This window comes from Catharus ustulatus, chromosome 10, assembly GCF_009819885.2.
Source record: "Catharus ustulatus isolate bCatUst1 chromosome 10, bCatUst1.pri.v2, whole genome shotgun sequence".
Classification (NCBI taxonomy): Eukaryota; Metazoa; Chordata; class Aves; order Passeriformes; family Turdidae; genus Catharus; species Catharus ustulatus.
This window is the reverse complement of record NC_046230.1, coordinates 13,070,793-13,090,764: the sequence shown is the minus strand read 5'-3', so window position 1 is coordinate 13,090,764 and position 19,972 is coordinate 13,070,793. Positions and strand designations below refer to the sequence as shown.

General features: G+C 48.6%; 1 protein-coding gene and 1 long non-coding RNA gene across 2 annotated transcripts in view; both read right to left on the bottom strand.

The window, feature by feature from the left end:
- The window catches only part of LOC117001066, a 64,880-nt gene extending 58,174 nt beyond the window's left edge, over positions 1–6,706 (bottom strand). Inside the window, exon 1 of the long non-coding RNA XR_004418907.1 lies at positions 6,414–6,706. This is a non-coding gene — a long non-coding RNA (uncharacterized LOC117001066). The remainder of the gene's footprint in view (positions 1–6,413) is intronic.
- Positions 6,707–14,579: 7,873 nt separating this feature from the next.
- ZIC1 (Zic family member 1) lies at positions 14,580–19,623 on the bottom strand. Its single transcript, XM_033068444.2, has 3 exons — positions 17,925–19,623; positions 16,594–16,757; positions 14,580–16,173 (listed from the first exon to the last, which is right to left on the bottom strand). Exons 1-3 carry the CDS (start codon positions 18,898–18,900, stop codon positions 15,976–15,978), a joined length of 1,338 nt encoding a protein of 445 aa, XP_032924335.1. The 5' UTR covers positions 18,901–19,623; the 3' UTR covers positions 14,580–15,975.
- Positions 19,624–19,972: the final 349 nt, after the last annotated feature.

The window sequence follows — 19,972 nt, the reverse complement described above, 5'->3', positions numbered from 1 at the left end:
GATATAAATGAACATGAAAATAAGTTAAAAAGGCATTTATGCCTTTTGGGGTTTCTTTTCACATATTTTATCTTTTAATATTTCTGATTAAATTTGGTGAGAATATGTGGGTGACACCTAGAAGACAAATATAACTTGGTATGGATCAACAGCATTAATTCCAACACCCAATTTTGAGAAACATATGTTCACTTGAACAGATATATGGTGTTATCATTGGCACGGCTATAAATAAATATTAAATCCTCATCAGTCAAAATAAGGAGTACTCTGAGGTTTCACTTTCATCACATAACAATAACACCTCTGGAAAAACATTAAGTCTAAATGATAGCATATTTATTATTTGACAAAAACTATCTCACAAAATATTTTTGTTTAATTCCCAGATGATTTACATAATAGATTATAGCAGCTGCTATAACAATTCCAAAGTTGTTTTTTTTTCTGAGTAGTCTTTGAATCCTCTAACACTACAAGTGTTTTTCCAGATCTTATTTTTAAATTAGCATGCCTTGACAAAATACCTACATGTATTTTCCTAGAATGACGCTAGCTATTGATCTCAGCTTGACAAAAGTGGAAGAATTCATAGGTCATTTCAAAGTCACCTGTTGAACCAACAGAGAAGAAATATTTCTCCTTCACCAGCCTAGAATCTTTAGAGAGCAGTGGATGGTGCGAAGGCGCGCACGCGGCGGTGGTGCCCAGCCGGAGCAGAGCGACCTGGCACGTTATCACGGTACTGCAGTTTTTATCTGAGCCCTGAAACAACTGGGTCTGCCCTGAGCTCCTTCTCAGGCAAACTCCTGAAACAGTGGAGGGCCTTTTGTTTAATTGTAGCCACGTGCAAATTTATTTTGGGATGAGCAAATAATTAATCTATTAAAAGGTTCCATGGGACATTCCAAAAGTTGCAGTGAAAAATTATTGTCAACGCACAGCTGAGATGCTGCTTTATAGAATTACCTCATAAAGTAGTACCGTGTGTAATTGCATTCGTGTTGTCACTGTCTCTTTGTAAATCTCCAGAGATTTACAGCACCACACACTGGAGCAAGACCATCTAATATTTATAATGTTTCATTATTTTCATCTACTTGGAACAAAACTTGTAGACTTACAGAAAATCTGACAAGATGTGTCAGAAATAGCAGTGTCCACTTCAGTATCCATAACAGTACACAGAGCACAGGCAGACACGATACCACAGGAATTGCAAGTGACCAAACAGCTGCATGACATTTACTCAAAATAATTTCTGCATTTAACACACTTAGTGAGCGGAACTTGAAAATAGGGTCATTGTTTATTTGGGCAAGGCAGAGGAGAAACTTTGGGTTTTTGCTAGACCTACAGAGTATAAATAGATCTGGATTGCAAAGCCATTTCATTGTACTTTTACAGGTAAAAATAATATTTTAATTATTGACAGCTTTGGCTGGGGAAAAGTTAAAAGGAACTTATCCTATAGTTTAACTCAAAGTCCTTCTTGGGAGAGGATGTACAGATTGTTCCTGGACATATTCACATTGGAAGTGAGTTGTTTACAGCTTTTTGAAACATTTAGTGTTTCATCTTAACACTTCCTAGTTTACTACAAGAAAAACTAGGAGCATGCAGTTTTCTGATTGCTACCATCAGCCAGCAGGAAAATGCTTAAGCAAGAGTAAAGCAATTTTCTTTATTACTGGTGGAGTCTTAAAGTATATGTCCAAGCTTCATAGAGAACATAGCACTGATTGGAAATTTTGCCAGAGTAAGAAAACAAGAATTTGGCCCTTTCTCTGCAACTACTGACAACACTCCACAATTTCATGCTGTTAGGATTTTTTAATTAAATGAGCTATTCTTCAGTACACAATAGAACTAAAAAGGAGAGAGTATCTAAATATGAGACTAAGTTTGTAAGGGAGTCTCTTGGTCCTTTGCAAATGTGTGCAGAAAATTAAAAATTCCATTGGTACTGAGATTTTCTAGATAAGCAAGTCCATATATTTTTAAGGGGTAGGGTTTTTTAAATAGTTGTGCTTTTTGCTACAGTCAATAAGTATCATGAGAAGGAGAAATATGATATTAAGCAGGATCTGATCCTAAACTTATGGCTCCAGTGGGAACTGACTAAACACCATTTATAGCATGTCCCAACAGAAACACTCCATTTGCTGTAGCAGTGTTTACTGCATCTGAATTCTCCTAGCAGAAAACAGCTTTTTCACAGTCAAGTTCCAACATTAGCAGTGAATTAATTATTATGTTATATTTGTAGGACCATGCTAAGGCTGAGAGAGCAGCGGGGTGGAGAGGGGAGGGTCCCTCATTGCTGTTACTCCTTGGCAAAGAAGATATGGTAATCTGGGCAATTTTCAACTTTTAGTCATGTGGCAGAAAAAAAAGTATTTACTGGAAAGGGCCTCACCAAATCTTTGGTATAGTTGCTGCTCCTACAAAAACACACGTTTATCTAAAAGAACAATATTTTAAGAAATATCCTGAAAGCAACCATTGCTTGGATGAGGTGATTTGCATGTCATTTCCATCAGCTCTGCAATACCAGGTTTCTTATCTGCACTTGTATCCAAACACACACCTTTTTATGTCAGACATGAATCAATAAATTTTAATCCAGAATGTTACCCGTAAATAATTTCAATCCAGAATGTTGCCTGTAAACAACACACTATAAACCAAACCAAAACTGGAAAGAGACGAAAAGTGCCGTACCTGTGCAGTGATTTAGACTGTGCCTGTAGCCTGTTCCAACCCAAAAGGAGTCTCCCATTGATTTCAGTGTGGTTTGGTTCAGTCCCTTATTTCAGCCCTCGTGTTTTGCTATTTTAATGCAGTCACCCTTCCTGGTAACCTTTGTCCACTGCTCCTTATAGGAACATTCAACAATTTGCTGTATGATTGAAAATGTCTGGGGAAGTGTGAACCACCAATTGTATGTTAACCAAACATACAACTCCTACAAATATGACAACAGAATACTAATAGGACATTAAAAGTATATTTTCATTTTAGTTTTAAAAAAATATCCTGAGTGTTTCAAATAAACTAACAAGACAATTATAAATGCTCATATTTAGGGATATTTGTCTCAGTCCTGCAGCAAGCAGAAATGGTAAATAAAAATAAATAACAAATCTGAATGGATCAGAAAATATGATTGACACAAAAACTGCTGTAAATATAAACAACCTGCTTCACTCACCAATGTGAATGATAATGATTTTGATTCAAACACAGATACTCAGATTAGATACGTAACCTCTCTTCGTAAATCTAACATGCCAATAAAGCATAAAGATGCAACAAGGAAAATCCAAACCTGAATAATTAAACATTTCTTTTTTATAAATTAAAAAAAATATCTTGGGTGCTGTATACTGGCATTGCATTTACAAATTCTTGATTTTTTTCAATCATACATAATAACAATTTCTTGTTTCTTGATTTGTATTGCAGAGCTAGTGGAAATACATTTCTATTCAGCACTCGTGTCATCTAGCAGATGAGCATTTCGGGGTGTTTTCTGGATGATAGTTCTTTTAGAAGTCAAGCAGAAACTACACTTGCCCTGTTGGGATTTTTTTTAATGTGCAATACCCTGAAACCTAAAATTCCACTGCAAACCACCGTCTGTTACAGTGCTTCATGCTGACCTGGGTGTAAACTTTCACCATTCAAGAAAGTCAAAGGAGGGTGAAATTTTAAGTGCAAAAATATATCTATGTGCATGGGGGGGAAGAAAGGAGGGGAAGAAGGGAAAAGGGGGATGTTTTTTTCAGAAATATTACACCTAGTCCAACCTCATGTCTAACGTGATCTGTTTGAGCTTGCTTGGCCTGCAGCCTGCAAAGGTATCCTGTCAGGTTGGCTGTCCATTTCCTTTTTGTATGAATTTTTAGTAAAATCTACTTGAAATAAAACAGAGCAAGAGATATACCATAACATCTACATGAGTTTTTTATCAACTTCTGAGGGGACCATTTTATATTCAGACTGAAAAATGCACACAGAAAATAGGCCTGAGAAAGAATTCTGAACCTCACAGCATTTGGTTTATATTTTTTTGACTAGAAGTGAAGTGTCTGGCACATCATTCATTTCTTCCTGGAAAGTGCAGATTTGAGGACATGTTCAACCCTGCTCTAAGTTTAGACAGTTTCAGAATAAAAGGGAACTATTCCCAAAGTCCCTGCCCTCTAGGTCTGCATTTTAGATAATGAAGTTTCTGAAGGCGTTGCTCAACACAAACCGACTAAAGAGGAAAGGGAAAGAAAAAAAAAAAAAAAGAAAGGAAGGGGGGGTGAGGAGGAGTAATATGACAGAAAAGTACATGGTTTTGCATTTCTTCTGGATTTATTCCGAATTATATTCCTCTGGGTGAAACAGCTAGCTGATTAGGAAAGTAATGGTCTGATGATTCAGGGAAATGTGGAGCTAGGTTCTTAGTAGTAAAATCCATGTAGGTGAAGAGAGGGGTGCCTAGAGGTTTGTAGGTTCCACTTTGGTAGGATAGACGTTTTCATAGATTAAGGATTAATTTGGAAACGATAGGCTCCTAATAAAACGCCAATGTTATAGCAGTTTTATTAAAACACGTCTTGGAATAAAGGATCAAATTCTCTCGGACTCAGCTGCAGCCCGCTGAGGAACCTGAGTAGAGGCACCATTTATTAGCAGAGGCGACTCATTAGAGAGGGGGAAATCGCTGTCGGCTGGGAACTCGGTCCCGCTTGGGCTGGAAGTTGTGCCTGGGGAGCTGAGGATCGGCCCCTGGCCGTGCCCCTGCCCTGCCGCCCGCTGCAGTGCGGGAGCGGCGCTCACCTCTTCCCGCGGGGAAAGGACAGCAGTGTGCCGCCAGAACGCTCCGCTGTCTCTAGAGCAGTGATCCCTTGGCCAGCCAGCCTGAGCAGAGCAGCAGCACCCGCAGATGCTCAACAAATGATTGCCTAAAATACGAAACCATGACTCCTTCTTTTTTTCAGTCTGGTTTTTTTTTTTTTTTTTCCTTTTTGTAACAGCAACTTCTGGCGATTAATCCCTCTCCAGAGTTTGCCCGTGCCTTGTCACGTCAGTAACGTCCTGCACAACTTAACGAGATAAACCCTGACAAGCTAATCAGGCCGGGCGGGGGCTGGCACCGCGTCCCGGGGCCGGCGGCCGCTCCGCGCCCCCGCCGCCGCCTGCGAGCCCGGCCCGCCGCGGATCGCTGCGGCCCCGAACCCTCGCCCGCCGCCGCCGGGCCGGCCCCGAGGGCAGCGGCAGGGCCGGGCGGGGCCCGCGGAGCGGGGCGGCGGCAGCGCGGAGCCACCGGGCCCGGCCGCGACCCCGCCAGCCGTGCGCGGCTGCCCTCGGGGAGCCGCGGGAGGAGCCATCGGCGCGGGGCTGCGGGCTCGCTTCTCCGCGGCGCGCAGGGACCAGCCCTGAAGTTGGCGGTGCCCGCGGCTCCCCGCGCCTCTCCGCCGGGACCGGGCTCCTGCCGCCGCCCTGGGGCTCCCGAGCCGCGGGGCAGCCCCCGGCCCGGCTCCTTGCGCTGGGAGCCGGGCGCTGAGTATCGTTTTACCCGGAGAATTAGAGCGTCTAATTTATCCAGTCCTCATTTGCGACCGGTCTCCTGCTAAATTATGTCAGCCAAAGGTCAGCCGGACTCAGCGGTTCTCTTCATTTTCTTAATTTTTAAAACAAACCAAAAAAAAAAAAAAAAAGGGGGAAAAAAAAAAGGAGGGGGAGTTTGATGGGGGAGGGCGGGGGAGAGAAACCAGCAAGTTATTCAAATTCAACCTCATCTGAATAATCGTGAATTTGATCCAGTCAGAGCTGCAGACTGTACATTAAAAATAAACGTCCAGGAGGCATTTACTGAAGTTGATCTATTTAAAAAAAATAGAGGTTTTAAAAATGCCACTTCTGTCTCGCCCTTCTCCTAAAGATGGAGTGAGTTTTCAGGTACTGCACGAACCTTGCAGAGTGATATCAGTGTGTCTGCAACACTTAAGTTGACTGCTTGAACCCCCCAATCATAATTGTATGTTCACAAAGCACATATGGCAGCTGCATTCCTTGTATAGTTTGTCATGATCTGGTGTGTAATGTAAATATATAAGTTCCGACCGAAAACACAGGCTAACTTTCCCCATAACGACCAAAAAAAAAAAAAAAGTTGCTTTGCAAACTTAAAAAGAATGACATTAGTGCCGTGCTACTGTCGGAGCCAGCAGTGATTATTTGGTCTGTTTGCTCCCATTCAGAGTTAATACACGACAATAGTTTTACTCTGTGCTGCTTGACGTGAAACCACTGGGGTTGGGCAATTCTGTTCCAAACAAATACAACTTCTACACCCGTCCCTGGGACAGCTAGCCGACAGCTGAGCGAGTTTTGCAATGGAGAAAAGCATCACTTACCACGACGGGGATCTAGATCTCGGCAAAGGCTGCCAGTAGGTCTGAGAAGTGAAAAAACTGGAAGGGAAGCGCAAAAAGCAGAAAGTTGGAAAGGGGGATTTGTGTGTGTGTGTGTGTGTGTGTGTGTGTGTGTGTGTGTGCGTGTGTAAAAGCCTGAGGGAAATGCGAGCACAGCGCTCCCTGCTCTCCCTGGTCGCCACCAAAACAAAGATCCAGGAGTTAAGGGAGCAAAGCTGTGCCAGATCTACACACACGGCTCCTCAGGGCCAAACCTCAGCTTCTCACTCACTCCAGCTAGCGACAAGGGTTAATGCTCCGGAGGGACAGGCTAGCCGGCCCCTGACACCATTGGCTAGGAAAAAAAAAGCAGGTTTAAGGTAAATTTACAGACGCTTTGCAAGTTGCAAAGGGATAATTTTTAAATTAATATAATAGTAACAACAACAATAACAATAACAATAATATTACTAACAGCATCAGCAACAACAAAGTAATAATAGAGCCCATTCTTGTCCAGTTGGCTGAGAAGCGAGGGCACGTCCCCCTCCTCTGCCCCCGCAGCCAGCGCTGCGCGGTCCCGTCCTGGCGCAACGCCCGCGCCCCGCGCCTGCCCCAGCCCACCGGGGGGACCTGGTTATCTCTGGAAGCACAACAGAGGGACGAACCCGGAGGGGAAAGGGCTGGGGGGAGGGAGGAAACGAAGCAGCCATGAGCACTAAATGCAAAGGTTCAGGCTCACACTCAGAGATCAACAGTTTTCTTGGGAGCTAAATGATGAGAGAGGATTCCCACGCGGAGGCGTGGGCATGTGACTCAGGTGTGTGCCCGGGCGCCACTGTCCCCCGAACGCCGTGCTCGCGCCCCTGCAATTACCGGGGAGCTTCCCCTTCGGCTAAGGGGGGAAATGGAAGAAAGGAAAACGCCTGGGTAGAAAGCAGGGGGGAAATATGTATGAATACGCATCCGTTTAAATGTTGGAGCAAATGGTGACAACAGTGCGTGCCCAAGACAAGCTTCCACTTGGGGAACCGAGGTCAGGATCTGCCCTTTCTGAAATGAAAAGGCGACATGATGGACATCGTCTTTATTGTCCCCCCTTGTAGTCGGCTGGGGCGTGCAGGGAGCCTCAGCCGTGCGGGGAGGGGGTCACAGGCACTCCAGGTGTTGGCCGGAGAGGCTTCCACAGCCCAGCCCGGGCGCACACACCTATGGGCGCGCGTTCGTCTGCAGCGCCGGGCGAGGAGGGGAGAGGGGGCGATGGAGAGAGGTGGGCTATGGCGGAGGGGGAAGAGGGAGAGAGAGGCTACGGAAAGGGAATTGTCGCTGCTGGGCGATTTCCAGTCAGCCTGGCTCCACCCGGAACGGTCTTTCTGGGAACTTCGGGGGTGCTGGGCCGGGCCGTGCGGACGCGGCCGTGCCCGGGCCGGGCAAGTGCCCAGGTGTGCCCGAGAGCCCGCGCGGGTTCCGAAGGCTCCTGCCTCCATCCTGCCCGCTCCCCACCGGCTCAGGGGAAAGAAAAGTCCACGTCATTACGAAGATACATTTCTGATACCATGGGATGTTATTTTACCACCGTACAAAAGGCTTTAAAATCACTTTGTGCCGCTGAACAATGAGTACTGGGAATTACTACTATTTGCTAAAAAAATTTAAATTTAAATTTAAAAAAAACCCCTACAGCCTACAAAGAAATAAGTGCCAAGAGCCTGCGTGTTTTCCTCGGATCTATCATGCGATGTCGATATATCAGCAATAAAATATGATGGGCCATACAGCATGATGAGGTTTTCGTAAGAGGAGCGAGACAGAAAGGAATCCATTACAAGAACCTTTTTCTCTTCCCCAGAGACAGTTCTCCTCCGGTGACTGTACCCGTCGCGTTTTGACATATAAGCCCACGAAAAGCCACTCGGCCGGCGACCCCCGGCGCTGAGAACGGCTGTGAGGAGGGGGCCGGGGGCTCGCTAAAGACCCCGTGAAAGGAGGGAGGTCGCGTTTGCCCAACGTGCAGAGGGAGGCTGGAAGCGCCTGCCCGGGCGCATCGCTGCGCGGCAGGGGCACGGCGCGGCGGGGGCAGCCCCGGACGGGCCGTGCCGGGCCGGGCCGGGCCGTGCCGGGCCGGGGGGTGCGGGCCGGGCGGGCAGCACGTGCGGCGGCGGCGCTGCCGTGCGCGGGCGCGGGGCGGGCGCGGGGCGGGCGCGGGCACCTTCCGCGGGCGGCGGGGCCGCGTCATAAATATTCAACAGCACGTGCAGCCGCGCCGCGGGCGCGCATGCGCCAACGGGACTGCCGCCGGGGCGCGCGGCGGGCGCTGACACACACACAGACAGACAGACAGACATAGGCACAGACAGACAAACACAGGACTCGTACAGGGCACTCACAGACGCATCACACACAGCACTCACACAAATACACACACACCCCACTGACACGCACAGAGCACTCACAGAGCACTTACACACACCGCACTCACATACACAGGGTACTCACACACACTCACAGAGCACTTAAACACACAGCACTCACACACAGAGTACTCACACAAATACACACACATCCCACTGACACGCACAGAGCACTCACAGAGGAGTTACACACACCGCACTCACACACAGAGTACTCTCACTAATGCACACCCTACTGACACGCACAGAGCACACACAGAACACTCACACGAATACACACACACCCCACTGACATGCACAAAGCACACACACACACAGAGAACACTCATACAAATACATACACAGAACACTCACACAAATACACACCCCACTGACACGCACAGAGCACACACACACAGAACATTCACACAAATACACACACACCCCACTGACACTCACAGAGGACTCACACGCACTCACAGAAGACTCACACTAATACACACCCCACTGACACGCACAGAGCAGACACACAGAACACTCACACAAATACACGCACACCCCACTGACACTCACAGAGCACTCACACACACAGAACACTCACACAAATACATACACAGAACACTCACACAAATACACACCCCACTGACACGCACAGAGCACACACACACAGAACATTCACACAAATACACACACACCCCACTGACACTCACAGAGCACACACACACACACAGAACACTCACACAAATACATACACAGAACACTCACACAAATACACACCCCACTGACACGCACAGAGCACACACACACACAGAACACTCACAAATACACACACACCCCACTGACACGCACAGAGCACACACACACAGAACACTCACACAAATACACACACAGAGAACACTCACACAAATACACACACAGAGAACACTCACATAAATACAGAGCACACAGAACACTCATATAAATACACACACCCCACTGACACGCACAGAGCACACACACACACAGAACACTCACACAAATACACACACACCCCACTGACACTCACGCACCGCCCCCACGCACAGCCGCGGTTTCCAGGAGCCGTCCCCAGGTGGTCAGTCCTGAACCTCCCCGCTACCCCGCGGCCCCCGAAAGAGGCAACATCAAGCACAAAACACATGGCCCGGCGGAGGGAAGCTTGCTGATGTGGGGGTATTTTCCTGGGCTTATTTTTTATTCACTCTTTGGTCGTATTTCCTCACGGGATTTTTAGCAGTGAAAAGGGTCCTAAAGCATCTTACAGTTCTGCCTCGTGCCAAAACATGACTTTCATTTTTTTGCTGAGCAAAGCCTTGCCCACGTCTCGACAAGCGGCATGTGAGGACTCGGACCTGAGTGTGCCCCATTGATCTGCACCCTGCCTCGCTGCAGCTACCCCAGACAGCTAATTCTGTGTTGGGTCCCCAGATGTAAACACATGCACAATCACAGATGCACACATCGGGCATTTTTTTAATAGCAGTTTCATAGATAGTATGATGGTATATATCTAAAAGGTAATTAATTTGATTTATTATACTTGAAAAATCCTGTCTGCAGTACGGGCGTCATCTGGAAACTTCATGCTATTTTATACTATCGTTCTAAAGCCGAAATAAATGTTACGAATTGATGACAGCTTCCAGCTGCATGATAAAAATAGCCCCTTCGCTTCGCAGGATCGTGTTTCATGTTATCGAAGATGAACCAAATCTGACCCATAGAAGTTCGCAGCAGGGGAAAAAAAAATTGATACAAAATAAAACCTTGGCCATTTCTAATAAACAATGCTTCCAAAACCGTAGTATCTTTGCAGTGAAATGGAACCCACCTTCATACGTTCAGCAGGTTCAGGATATCAGACCTGCCCCTCATTCAAAATAGAAATCTCAGTTATTAATTTTTCTGGGTAATTTTGGAAATTACACTCATTCTGTTACAAATGCCACGCATTGTACAGAAACATTAACATTGAATAAGAGAGGTTCTGTGAGCCTTCGAAAATATATTTCCGTGTAAACACGAGTGTGTGTCCTTCTAGAAACACCGCTCCTTCTTTACGTACAAATGTAGATAGAGAGAGGTAATGCACAGTTACGAGCATATCTGCAATACAATCAGCAAAGCGAACGGTGATTTCGGTGGGCTTGTGTGCATCAGGGGCAGTGCCCGTGTGCCCGTGACTTGTAGGCACAGCTCACGCCATGCCCGTGCCCACCGCGGGACCCCCGCGCCCGCGGAGCCGCGCGGGACGGGGCCGGAGGAGCCGCTCCGCAGGCCGGGCTGCGCGGCCGCGCCGGGCCCCGGCCGGGCCTCTCAGCCTTCCCCGGCAGCACAGCCCCGCTCAGCAGGGAATCGCCAGCCACCTTTTGAGGAAAATGTGTGGGTTCCCGCGGGAACGCCGCGCTACCCGCGGGGATCGAGCCCTCATCTCGAGGTGCCCGGCTCTCACGTGTGCGCGGGGCCGCGGGCGCGTCCCGGCCACGGGCGGGCACAGCCGTGTGCGGCTCCTCAGGCGTGCTGCGGGTGCCAACGGGCCGCGGGTGCGTGCAAATGCAGATGTAAACTTTGTAATGGTGATGCACGGTGTGCCTGGTACCTGCACAGCCTCCTTCGCTCACGAATTCCTCTCCCTCTGAGCACCAGCGGCAAAACGCACACGGGTTCTTTCAGCGTCAGGTCACTTAAAATACTCTGCCCTTTGCAGAGGGGATCTCCTTCCTCATCCTGCCTGCTGGAAGCGGGCTTTGCAGCGGCGCTCTGGCCCCGCGCCGGCCGCACCGGGGCTCCTGCGGCCCGGGCGTGCATCGGGCTCTGCGCGCCCCCCGGCCCGGCCCGCGGCCCGGCTCGCTGCTCGCTCCCTTTAAAAGTTGCTGCGAGAGGAGCAAGGGTTCTGGACACAGGAAAACTTGCAAAGTCAGAGCCGTTTACCAGCGTGGCCAGAAAAGCAGTAAATAAAAGTGTCGATGCTCCGTGCATCAGCCCAGAGACTGCTGCTTCCTCACGGCTAAAAGGATGGCGATAACCAGACGAGGCCAACGCGGAGCGGGTGTCCCCATTTCAAGCAGTGTCTGGACTAAAGAAGCTAACTTTACCTTATGAACACCGGACTTGCCTTTAATAAATTCAAGCGATCACTCACAAACCATTAAAGCGACCTGAAAGGCGAGTCTTTCGCAGGGGAAGTGGAAGCGCCTGTTTATTGTTTTGCATTTAACTTTCTGCGTCCAAACGGCACAAGCACGGCCGGGGGTTGCCACCCGAGAGGGGCCAGCACACACAGCCCTCCACACACCCGCCCGAACAGCCTCCTGCACTCTCCCCGCCGGCACTGCCGTCCTGCTTTGGGTATCTTCAAACACTCTCCCGCGGAGGCGGGAGGCTCCGCGGGCGCGGCAGACCGCGGACGGCAGACGTCGGACCTAAGTGTTCTGTCTGCCCCGGGCCAGGCAGCGCAGAGAGGCGCGGGGCTGTCGGCACGGCCTGCCGTGGGTTGGGAAATTTACTTTTCCCACGCAGGAAAAGTACTGCGACAGCATCTCCAGAGCCAGACATCAGAAAGAGAATGATGGCCCCCGTTGAGGCTGGAGAGCTGGGGTCGGTGGTTCTCCTCGCAAGCCTTTGTGAGTAAATCCGCTAAGGGAGCCTTACAGGAGGAAAGTTGACTTTAGAGACTAAAGAGTGCAGAAACCGCCGAGAGAAACCTCACAACCTCTCTGCCTGAAAACACCCCTCTCTCTGCCGGGGATTTCAAAGCACTGCTCCCCTCTCCAGAGCCAAGCGAACAGCACAAGCACCAGCATGGCGTGGACTTGAATTCAGCATTAACAGTTCCAGCGCCAGTGATCGTCGCTAATTCAGAACATACACGGGATGGAGATCAACCAGTATCGCACAGTTCCCCCTCACCCCAGATAAAAAACCAACAGCAGCAGCAACAACAACACTAGGATCATCCTTTCTGCTGTAGGACGCTCAAACAAACCTCAGACTGAAAGTTTAAAAGAATACTTATTAACCAATACACACAAGTAACAGATCCGTGTTAAGCGACCACTAGGGACTTTACACAAGTTCAAAGAAAGTTGCAATATGCATCTTTAAAATATCTCACCCTCACCACGTTTCTCCGGGTTTACTTTACAGATGGGTGGCTCAAACGAGCTCAACGATTATTTTTTCCTTAGATACGCTCAGGTTACATTTTTTATAACCCATACCCGGTAAAGTCGCAGAGACAGCTACCCTGAAAGATTCGCAACAAGCAACATTTTCGGCGCATGAAACACTTTTTCCCCCGGCTCTTTTGCCCGCTGGGCTACATTTCCTCAAGTCCCAACACTTTCTGCCCTGGTCCCACCGGGCTCCAACTTTTCCTATCTCGCCAAACCCTGCAAGGTGGCGCTCTTTTCATTGAAAACTGGTATTAGCCTTATAATAACAACATTTTGTAGAAAGTAAAGTTAAAAGGAGACCTTCCCACGGGTGCTGCGGGGAGCAGGCTGCCATGCCGAACTGTCAGGAGTGGGGGCTTCGGATGAGCAAGATGACAAACCCTCTCTCTCCCTCCTTTTTTTTTTTTTTTTTTTTTTTTTTTTTTTTGAGGGGTGGGTGGTGAGGCGTGTGCTTTCGGGCAGTGGAAAGTCTCCGAGGGAGATCCCCAAATGTTAGGAACAAAGAGAAATCCTTGCGGCGGGCTGCTGAGAAGCAGCGGGCTGTGCTCTGGGCGGGTTACCGCCGGGGCTGCGGAGTGCCCGCACGAACCGAGGGGAGAGCGGCTCCCCCGCACCCCCGCCCCCCGAGCGGTTAATATGGCTATTGACTCGCTGTACACATAATATTTCTTTAAAGAAGCTGTTAAAGTGTCATCTTGGTCTACTGGAAGGTCAGTTTGTGCAATTCACTCTATGACATATCACAAGCCTTCGCAGCTTTAGCCAACCTCATGATTTGTGTTGTCTGTTGATATGTTGTCTGCTTAATGGGGCGATCATGCAAGCTACAACCAGGAACAAAGCCCAACAGTTCCAACAACCGTAGCTAAGTTAGTGGAAGCAGTACAGCTTGCAAATCTATCAAACTAAACTGCAAGAAAGACAATCTGATTTAGAGAAAAGGCGTTCTGCTACAGTCATTAAGCACAAGTAATTTAGATTTTTTATATTGTCTTCTCATTTACAAATTTACTGTATCAACGCCAGCCAATGGAACGAATTTCTTAAGTAAATGAGAAATAAATAAAAGAGATAGAAAGATAATCAAATTACAAAAATAATTCTTATGCCCTAGATTTATTTTTTAGAAAGCTATTAACACTAGCAAAATTATAGTAATAATAATAACATAGCATAAGAAGTAATTGATTTAAATTAACATCACGTTTTAAGGAATATCAGCAAAGAAAAAAAAAAGAAAGAAAAAAAAACCAAATAAAAAAATACACACAACAACAACAACGGCCTTCGTGAAACAGTGCTGTACTTCTTGGAGTAAAAGGCCCAAGGAAAGTCATGAATCCACTGCCTAAGAATTAGTTATGGTCATAAATGCCTTAAATTAAAATAGCAACCGAAATCTCCTCTGTTTTAAATCTCCTAATATATGTTATCCGAATTAATTTAATTTAGGGACCCAGTCTATGCAGATTCATGGACAGTGTTGGAGTGGAATGCAGCACTTCTCGTGTAACAATTCCCCACATTAATATTTATGTAGCATATGCAATCTATTTCTGTTATTTTTATGGTTGTTATTCTATGTCTGCAAAGGTCATTTAAATTATACTGCGGCCGAAAATTTGTTTCATAAATTTTGATATAAATACTAATTACACACTATAGTAATGCCAGCAGGGATCCTTTCATTTATCACATTTATATCACCTTCGCTGCTTTAGTGATGACATAATGGAAAGCAGTGAAAAACTGGGACAGTTTTATTCTAATATCCTAAAGCTAGTAGGAGTTGCAGCAGGTTGACTTAGTGAATAAGAATTCCTACCACAATTCTTGGGATTTAAGAATCTTTAATAAGGTACGAAATGTTACCAAACAGTTCTGTAAACTAAATTTTACATACCAATTCTTCTAGCCATAAATATTGAATATCTTGTAACAGGTATAACCGGACCTTTACATGCGGATAAATATGGAAATTAGGATTTATATACATTATGTTCTTGTATTTGCCAAAAGCAACGGACAGATATAGTTTATATCTTTTTTTTTTTTTTAATATCACTTTACATAAACAAATGTAACAGTTTGACACGCAGATCCAGGCTTTCACTATACGAATTTCTTGACAGGACGTGTAACAACATTTTACTGCACTACTTAGACTGGACTTTGGGACGAAATGTTGCACTTTATACAAAAAAGCACATTAATACCAATAATATTCTGTTAGATCGACGTTTAGACTGTAATAATACAAAGTAATTCACATTTTGATACACATTTACTAGAACATTCTTGCCATTCAGTACAAATAGTTGAATTTCTACCTCTTCCCTCTGCCCCCCCACCACCTCCGCCCCCCCGCCGTCGCTCCCGCCCGCCCGCCCCTCCCCCCACATATATGCAAAGACCACAAATCCACATATCCCCTTATTCAACTTGCGATATAACTATTTACAAAATCAAACAGTACACTTTTTTTGTTGTTTTGTTTTTGAAGCTAATAATTCTGTATTTACAAGAGGGGATGGGGGGAAGGCCGCTGCCCGAGCAGACATGCAGTTGGCGATCTCTAATCAGTGGTTTCCAGTAAAGCCCTACACAGTTGGCATTTGCCCTGGTAACCTTGTCTTCTTATGCATTCTACTAACCCCTTCTCCTACCAAGCCTTGGAACAGAGCAGAACAGTCAGGCAAAAAAAAAAAAAAAAAAAAAAAAAAAAAAAGGAAAAACTGAAAAAAAAAGAGAGAAATAATAGAGGACAAAAAAAAAAAAAGGAAAAAAATTTAAAATTAAGTCTTCATTTTACTCAGTCCTGGGTCTACTGGCAGCATTTTATTTTTGTTTGCTCATTTAAATTTTGATTTGAGAGGGTCCATTATTTTGGAGTCTTTAAATAGGGTATTTGTTTGCTCGCTTGGGGCTTTTTTTTTTGTTTCGGTTTGTGTTTTGTTGTTGTTGTTGTTTTGTTTTAGCGTTTTAGACGTACCATTCGTTAAAATTTGATGTAAGCGTGCTGTGGCTGGACGTGTGATGGACTGCGGAGGAGGAAGGGGATAAGGAGCTGGCAGTCTGGTTTTCTGTGGATGGAGACACGATGGTTGGAGGGGTGGAGGACTCGTAGCCTGAGCTGGCGGCGGGAGAAGGCTGGGACCCCTGCGAGGATGATTCATGGACCTGCAAGAGAAAACCCGGGCAGAGATAGAGAGCGGCTGCGGACGGAGGCCTTCGCCTGGGGACGCTCCAGACAACGGAACCCAGCACGGGACCCCAGGCTCGGGCTCTCCTGCGGGGCTTCCCGGCGGCCCCAGCTCCAGCCCCGGCCCCTGCCCGCCGGGCAAGGCCGGGCTGCGCCCCCCGGCCGCGTCCTGGCGCTGCCTCCCTGCCCCTCCCCGGGTGAACCGCACCGACCGAGGGCCCCGCGGCGGCGCCGGGCCCGGGGCTGAGCGCGGCCCGGCGGGCGGGGGCTGAGCGCGGCCCGGCGGGCCCGGAGCTGGAGCCCCGCCGCCGGCCGGCCCCGGGCCGCGCTCCGCCCGCAGGCACGGCCCCGCCGCCCTCCGCCCGGGCAGGCCCGCACGCCAGGCGCCCTCCATTTACCTTCATGTGCTTTCGGAGGGAGCTGGGGTGCGTGTAGGACTTGTCGCACATTTTGCAGAGATAGGGCTTGTCGGAAGTGTGCACATGCATGTGCTTTTTGCGGTCGCTGCTGTTTGCAAAGCGCCTGTCACAGCCCTCGAACTCACACTTAAATGGTTTTTCACCTATTGCAGAGGGAAGGGGGAGGGGGGGGGAAAGGGATCTGATTAAGCAGGGCCGGCTGGATCGCTCATTGTCACCGCACCGCCGGACGGAGCTCAGGGCTCCATTTCAAACACTTGCAACTTTCTAACTTCAGCGAGCCTCAAATCCCAAAACCTTGCTTCTAGTCTCTATCTTTTCCGGGCCTCCGGCTCCCGCCAAGTGCCCGTTTCGGAGAGAGGGGGAGCTAAATAACTTTTTTTTCCCCCCTTCTCTTTGGAGGAGCGAGTTTCCTTTCAGCCCCAGTCCCGGGCACCTCTCCCGCTTCACAACGCTCCGAGCGAGAGAGCAGGCGTGGTGGGATATTACACACGATCCTCAGCGTCTAGTTTCCGATTTTATAGCTCGTTCTCGTAACATTTTACTCTCTCATCCAACCCAGCCCCCTCACCCATATTTTCGTGAAATATTGAAAATTATCCTGCCCGGAAAATCAACGAGAGGGCAGCTCCACAAACCCTCGGCAAAAGCGCTAGGGAAAGCGGCTCTGGCTTTCAGCGTTCGGGGACGGGAGCAAGGGGAGATCGCTCTCCCGGCCTGAGGCTGCTGCATTCCCACCTCCCACGAAGGAAAAAGTTCTCAGGAATACCGGCGCCTCCCCTCCGCACAACAATAACACAGTAACGCGCCAGGCTCGGTTTGTTTAATATCTATCGCTCAACGGAATTAAATATTTACCAAGCCCTGAATTGCAGAGAGGAGACGAATGAGCTGCCTCCAACACTTAGCACAATTTCTCATCGTGCCACAGCCAAAACTGCCGAACAATAATTAATTAAAACCTATAAATTTAAACAGGACAGGTTGCTGCGATCCCCCACCCCACCCCCTCCGTCCTAACAATCCCAGCAGCAAACCCTGCCGTCCACCCCCTCTGCCTCGGCAGGGATCATTTTCTTTTTGTTGCTGCTGCTGGCGTGGCTGTGACCGAGCTCTTTTTGCAGCGGAGCTCCGAGCCGGCCTCTCCCGGAAAAAAAAGCAGTGGTCTCTGGACCAAACCCCCTCCTCCCCGTGCGAGCCTCAGCCAAGCCGGCCCCCGACCCCTCCGGCACGGCCCCGCGTCCCGCTCTGGCCCCGGCGCTCGGCGCTTCCACTCGCAGAGAGAAAAGCGACAGAGAAGGTTACCGTACCTGTATGAGTTCTTTTGTGTATTTTGAGATTCTCTGATCTGGCAAACACTTTGCCACAGCCTGGGAAAGGGCAGGGGAAAGGTTTTTCACCTGTGTGGACTCTGATGTGATTTACAAGTTTATATTTGGCCTTGAAAGGTTTCCCTTCTCTTGGACACTCTTCCCAGAAACATATGTGATTGGACTGCTCGGGTCCTCCAACGTGCTCCACCGTGACATGAGTCACCAGCTCGTGCATCGTGCTGAAAGTTTTGTTGCAGGACTTTTTGGGGTTTGACAATTGCTCGGGCTCAATCCACTTACAGATGAGTTCCTGTTTGATGGGCTGCCTCATGTAACGAAAGAAGGCCCCTGCCCCGTGGTGGGCTGCCATGTTCATGTTCATGTGGCCGTAGCCGTGCAGCTGGGTCGAGGCGTAGTGCTCGGAGCGGGGGCTGGTGACCTGGCCGTACTGGTCGGGTCTGCCGTACATGTCTCCGGAGAAGCCCAGGCGCATCTGCCCGTTCACCACGTTAGGCGAAGCGTGGCTGGTGGCTTGTTCGTGCAGCCCCGGGAAAAGTATATGTCCCGCGGCATCTGTGTGTCCGTGGGGTCCGGCGAAGCTGCCGGCAGCGGAGGCGAACAGGCTGTGCTGGGCGCTGGCGGCCGCCGCCTCCCCGAAGCCGCGGTTGCGGAACAGAAAGTCCCGGGTGGAGTTGAAGGCGGCGCTGGAATAGGAGCTGACATGGGTCGGGTGGTGGTGGTGCCCCAGGGCCGCCGCCGCGTAGCCGGGCGCCTGCGAGGTGAAGGCGGTCTGGCCGGCCGAGGCCAGCTCGTGGGTGCTGGGGTTGATTTTGAAGGCGCCCATGCCGTCGGCGAAGGGGTTGATCCCCAGCCCCACTTCTCTGTCCGTGACATCGGCCGTGGAGTGGTGGCGAGAGGATCCGAAGGTAGTGACTCCTATGGCGGGATACTGCGGTCCAGCATCCAGAAGCATCTTCCCAGCGTCGATGCAGCAACCAAAAAAAAAGCACGCGCGCACACACACAACGCGGAGAGAAGCAGCAGCAGCAGCAGCAGCGGCAGCGAAAACACCCTCTTTGGAAAGTCAGCGACGATCACCACCAAAGCAACCACATCAAAAACACCCCCTTCGGCATCAGCGCAGGGGGAAGGAAAAAAAAAAAGGGGGAAAAAAAAAAAGGCTGGTGCGGAAAGGGGAAAGAGATCTTCAGAGATCTTCGCAGTTGCAAATAATAATAATAATAAAAAATGTGCCCCAAAAATATTCACTGTCTCTCTGCTTTGACTTTTCAGGGAGGTTTAAGTGGGGAGGGGGGGGTTGGGTGAGCTCAAAAATAAACTGGCTGCAAATAACAATAACGGCGAGAGTTCAACACAGGCAGGAAAAAAAAAATTTAAAAAAAAAACCAAAACAAAAAAGAAACTTCCTTCAGTGATTTTTTTGGCTATAGGAATGTTGCAAAGTGGCCGAGAGATTGTTTCTCTCTCCTCTTCGAGCTTCCCCACACTCACCCGATTTTTTTTTTCGGGGGGCCTTTTTTTTTTTTTTTCGCTCCGCAAAAAAAAGGCGCAAATCATACACAATATTGTCTTTTGCGGTTTATCTTCCTGGGGAGAAACTTTCACCTCCTCAGCCGGGCGGTGAACGCGAGACTGATAGCGGCAATCATTCCTGCAGATAAATGAATTGAAAAGACGACACCGTCCCCCCCCTTGATGAATGGGAGCCGGGGGCGGAGCGCCGTGCGGGCGGACGTGGGCGCGCATTGGCCGGCGCCGGCTCCCCCTTCCCCGCGTCGCTGCCCCCGGCCCCGCCGGCTGCGGGCGCTGATTGGCCGCGCCGCCTCATCCATCGCAGGTATTGTGGCGCCCTGACACCGCTCTGACAAACGGGGCTGCGGCAGCCCCAACTTTTTTTTTTTTTTTTTAATATATATATATATATATATATAAGACTCTTTTTTTTTTTCTCTTTCTTTCTTTTTTTTTTTTTTTTTTTACCCCCACGAAAATATTTCCAGCGCATCTTTTTGTGTGTATGTGTA

Coding starts and splice junctions, on each gene's coding strand:
- ZIC1 (XM_033068444.2), bottom strand. CDS start 18,900: ATGCTTCTGGATGCTGGACCGCAGTATCCCGCCATAGGAGTCACTACC. Junction 16,758..17,924: donor ACACAAAAGAACTCATACAG/GTACGGTAACCT, acceptor CCTCTGCAATAG/GTGAAAAACCATTTAAGTGT. Junction 16,174..16,593: donor CCCTCCGAAAGCACATGAAG/GTAAATGGAGGG, acceptor TTTCTCTTGCAG/GTCCATGAATCATCCTCGCA.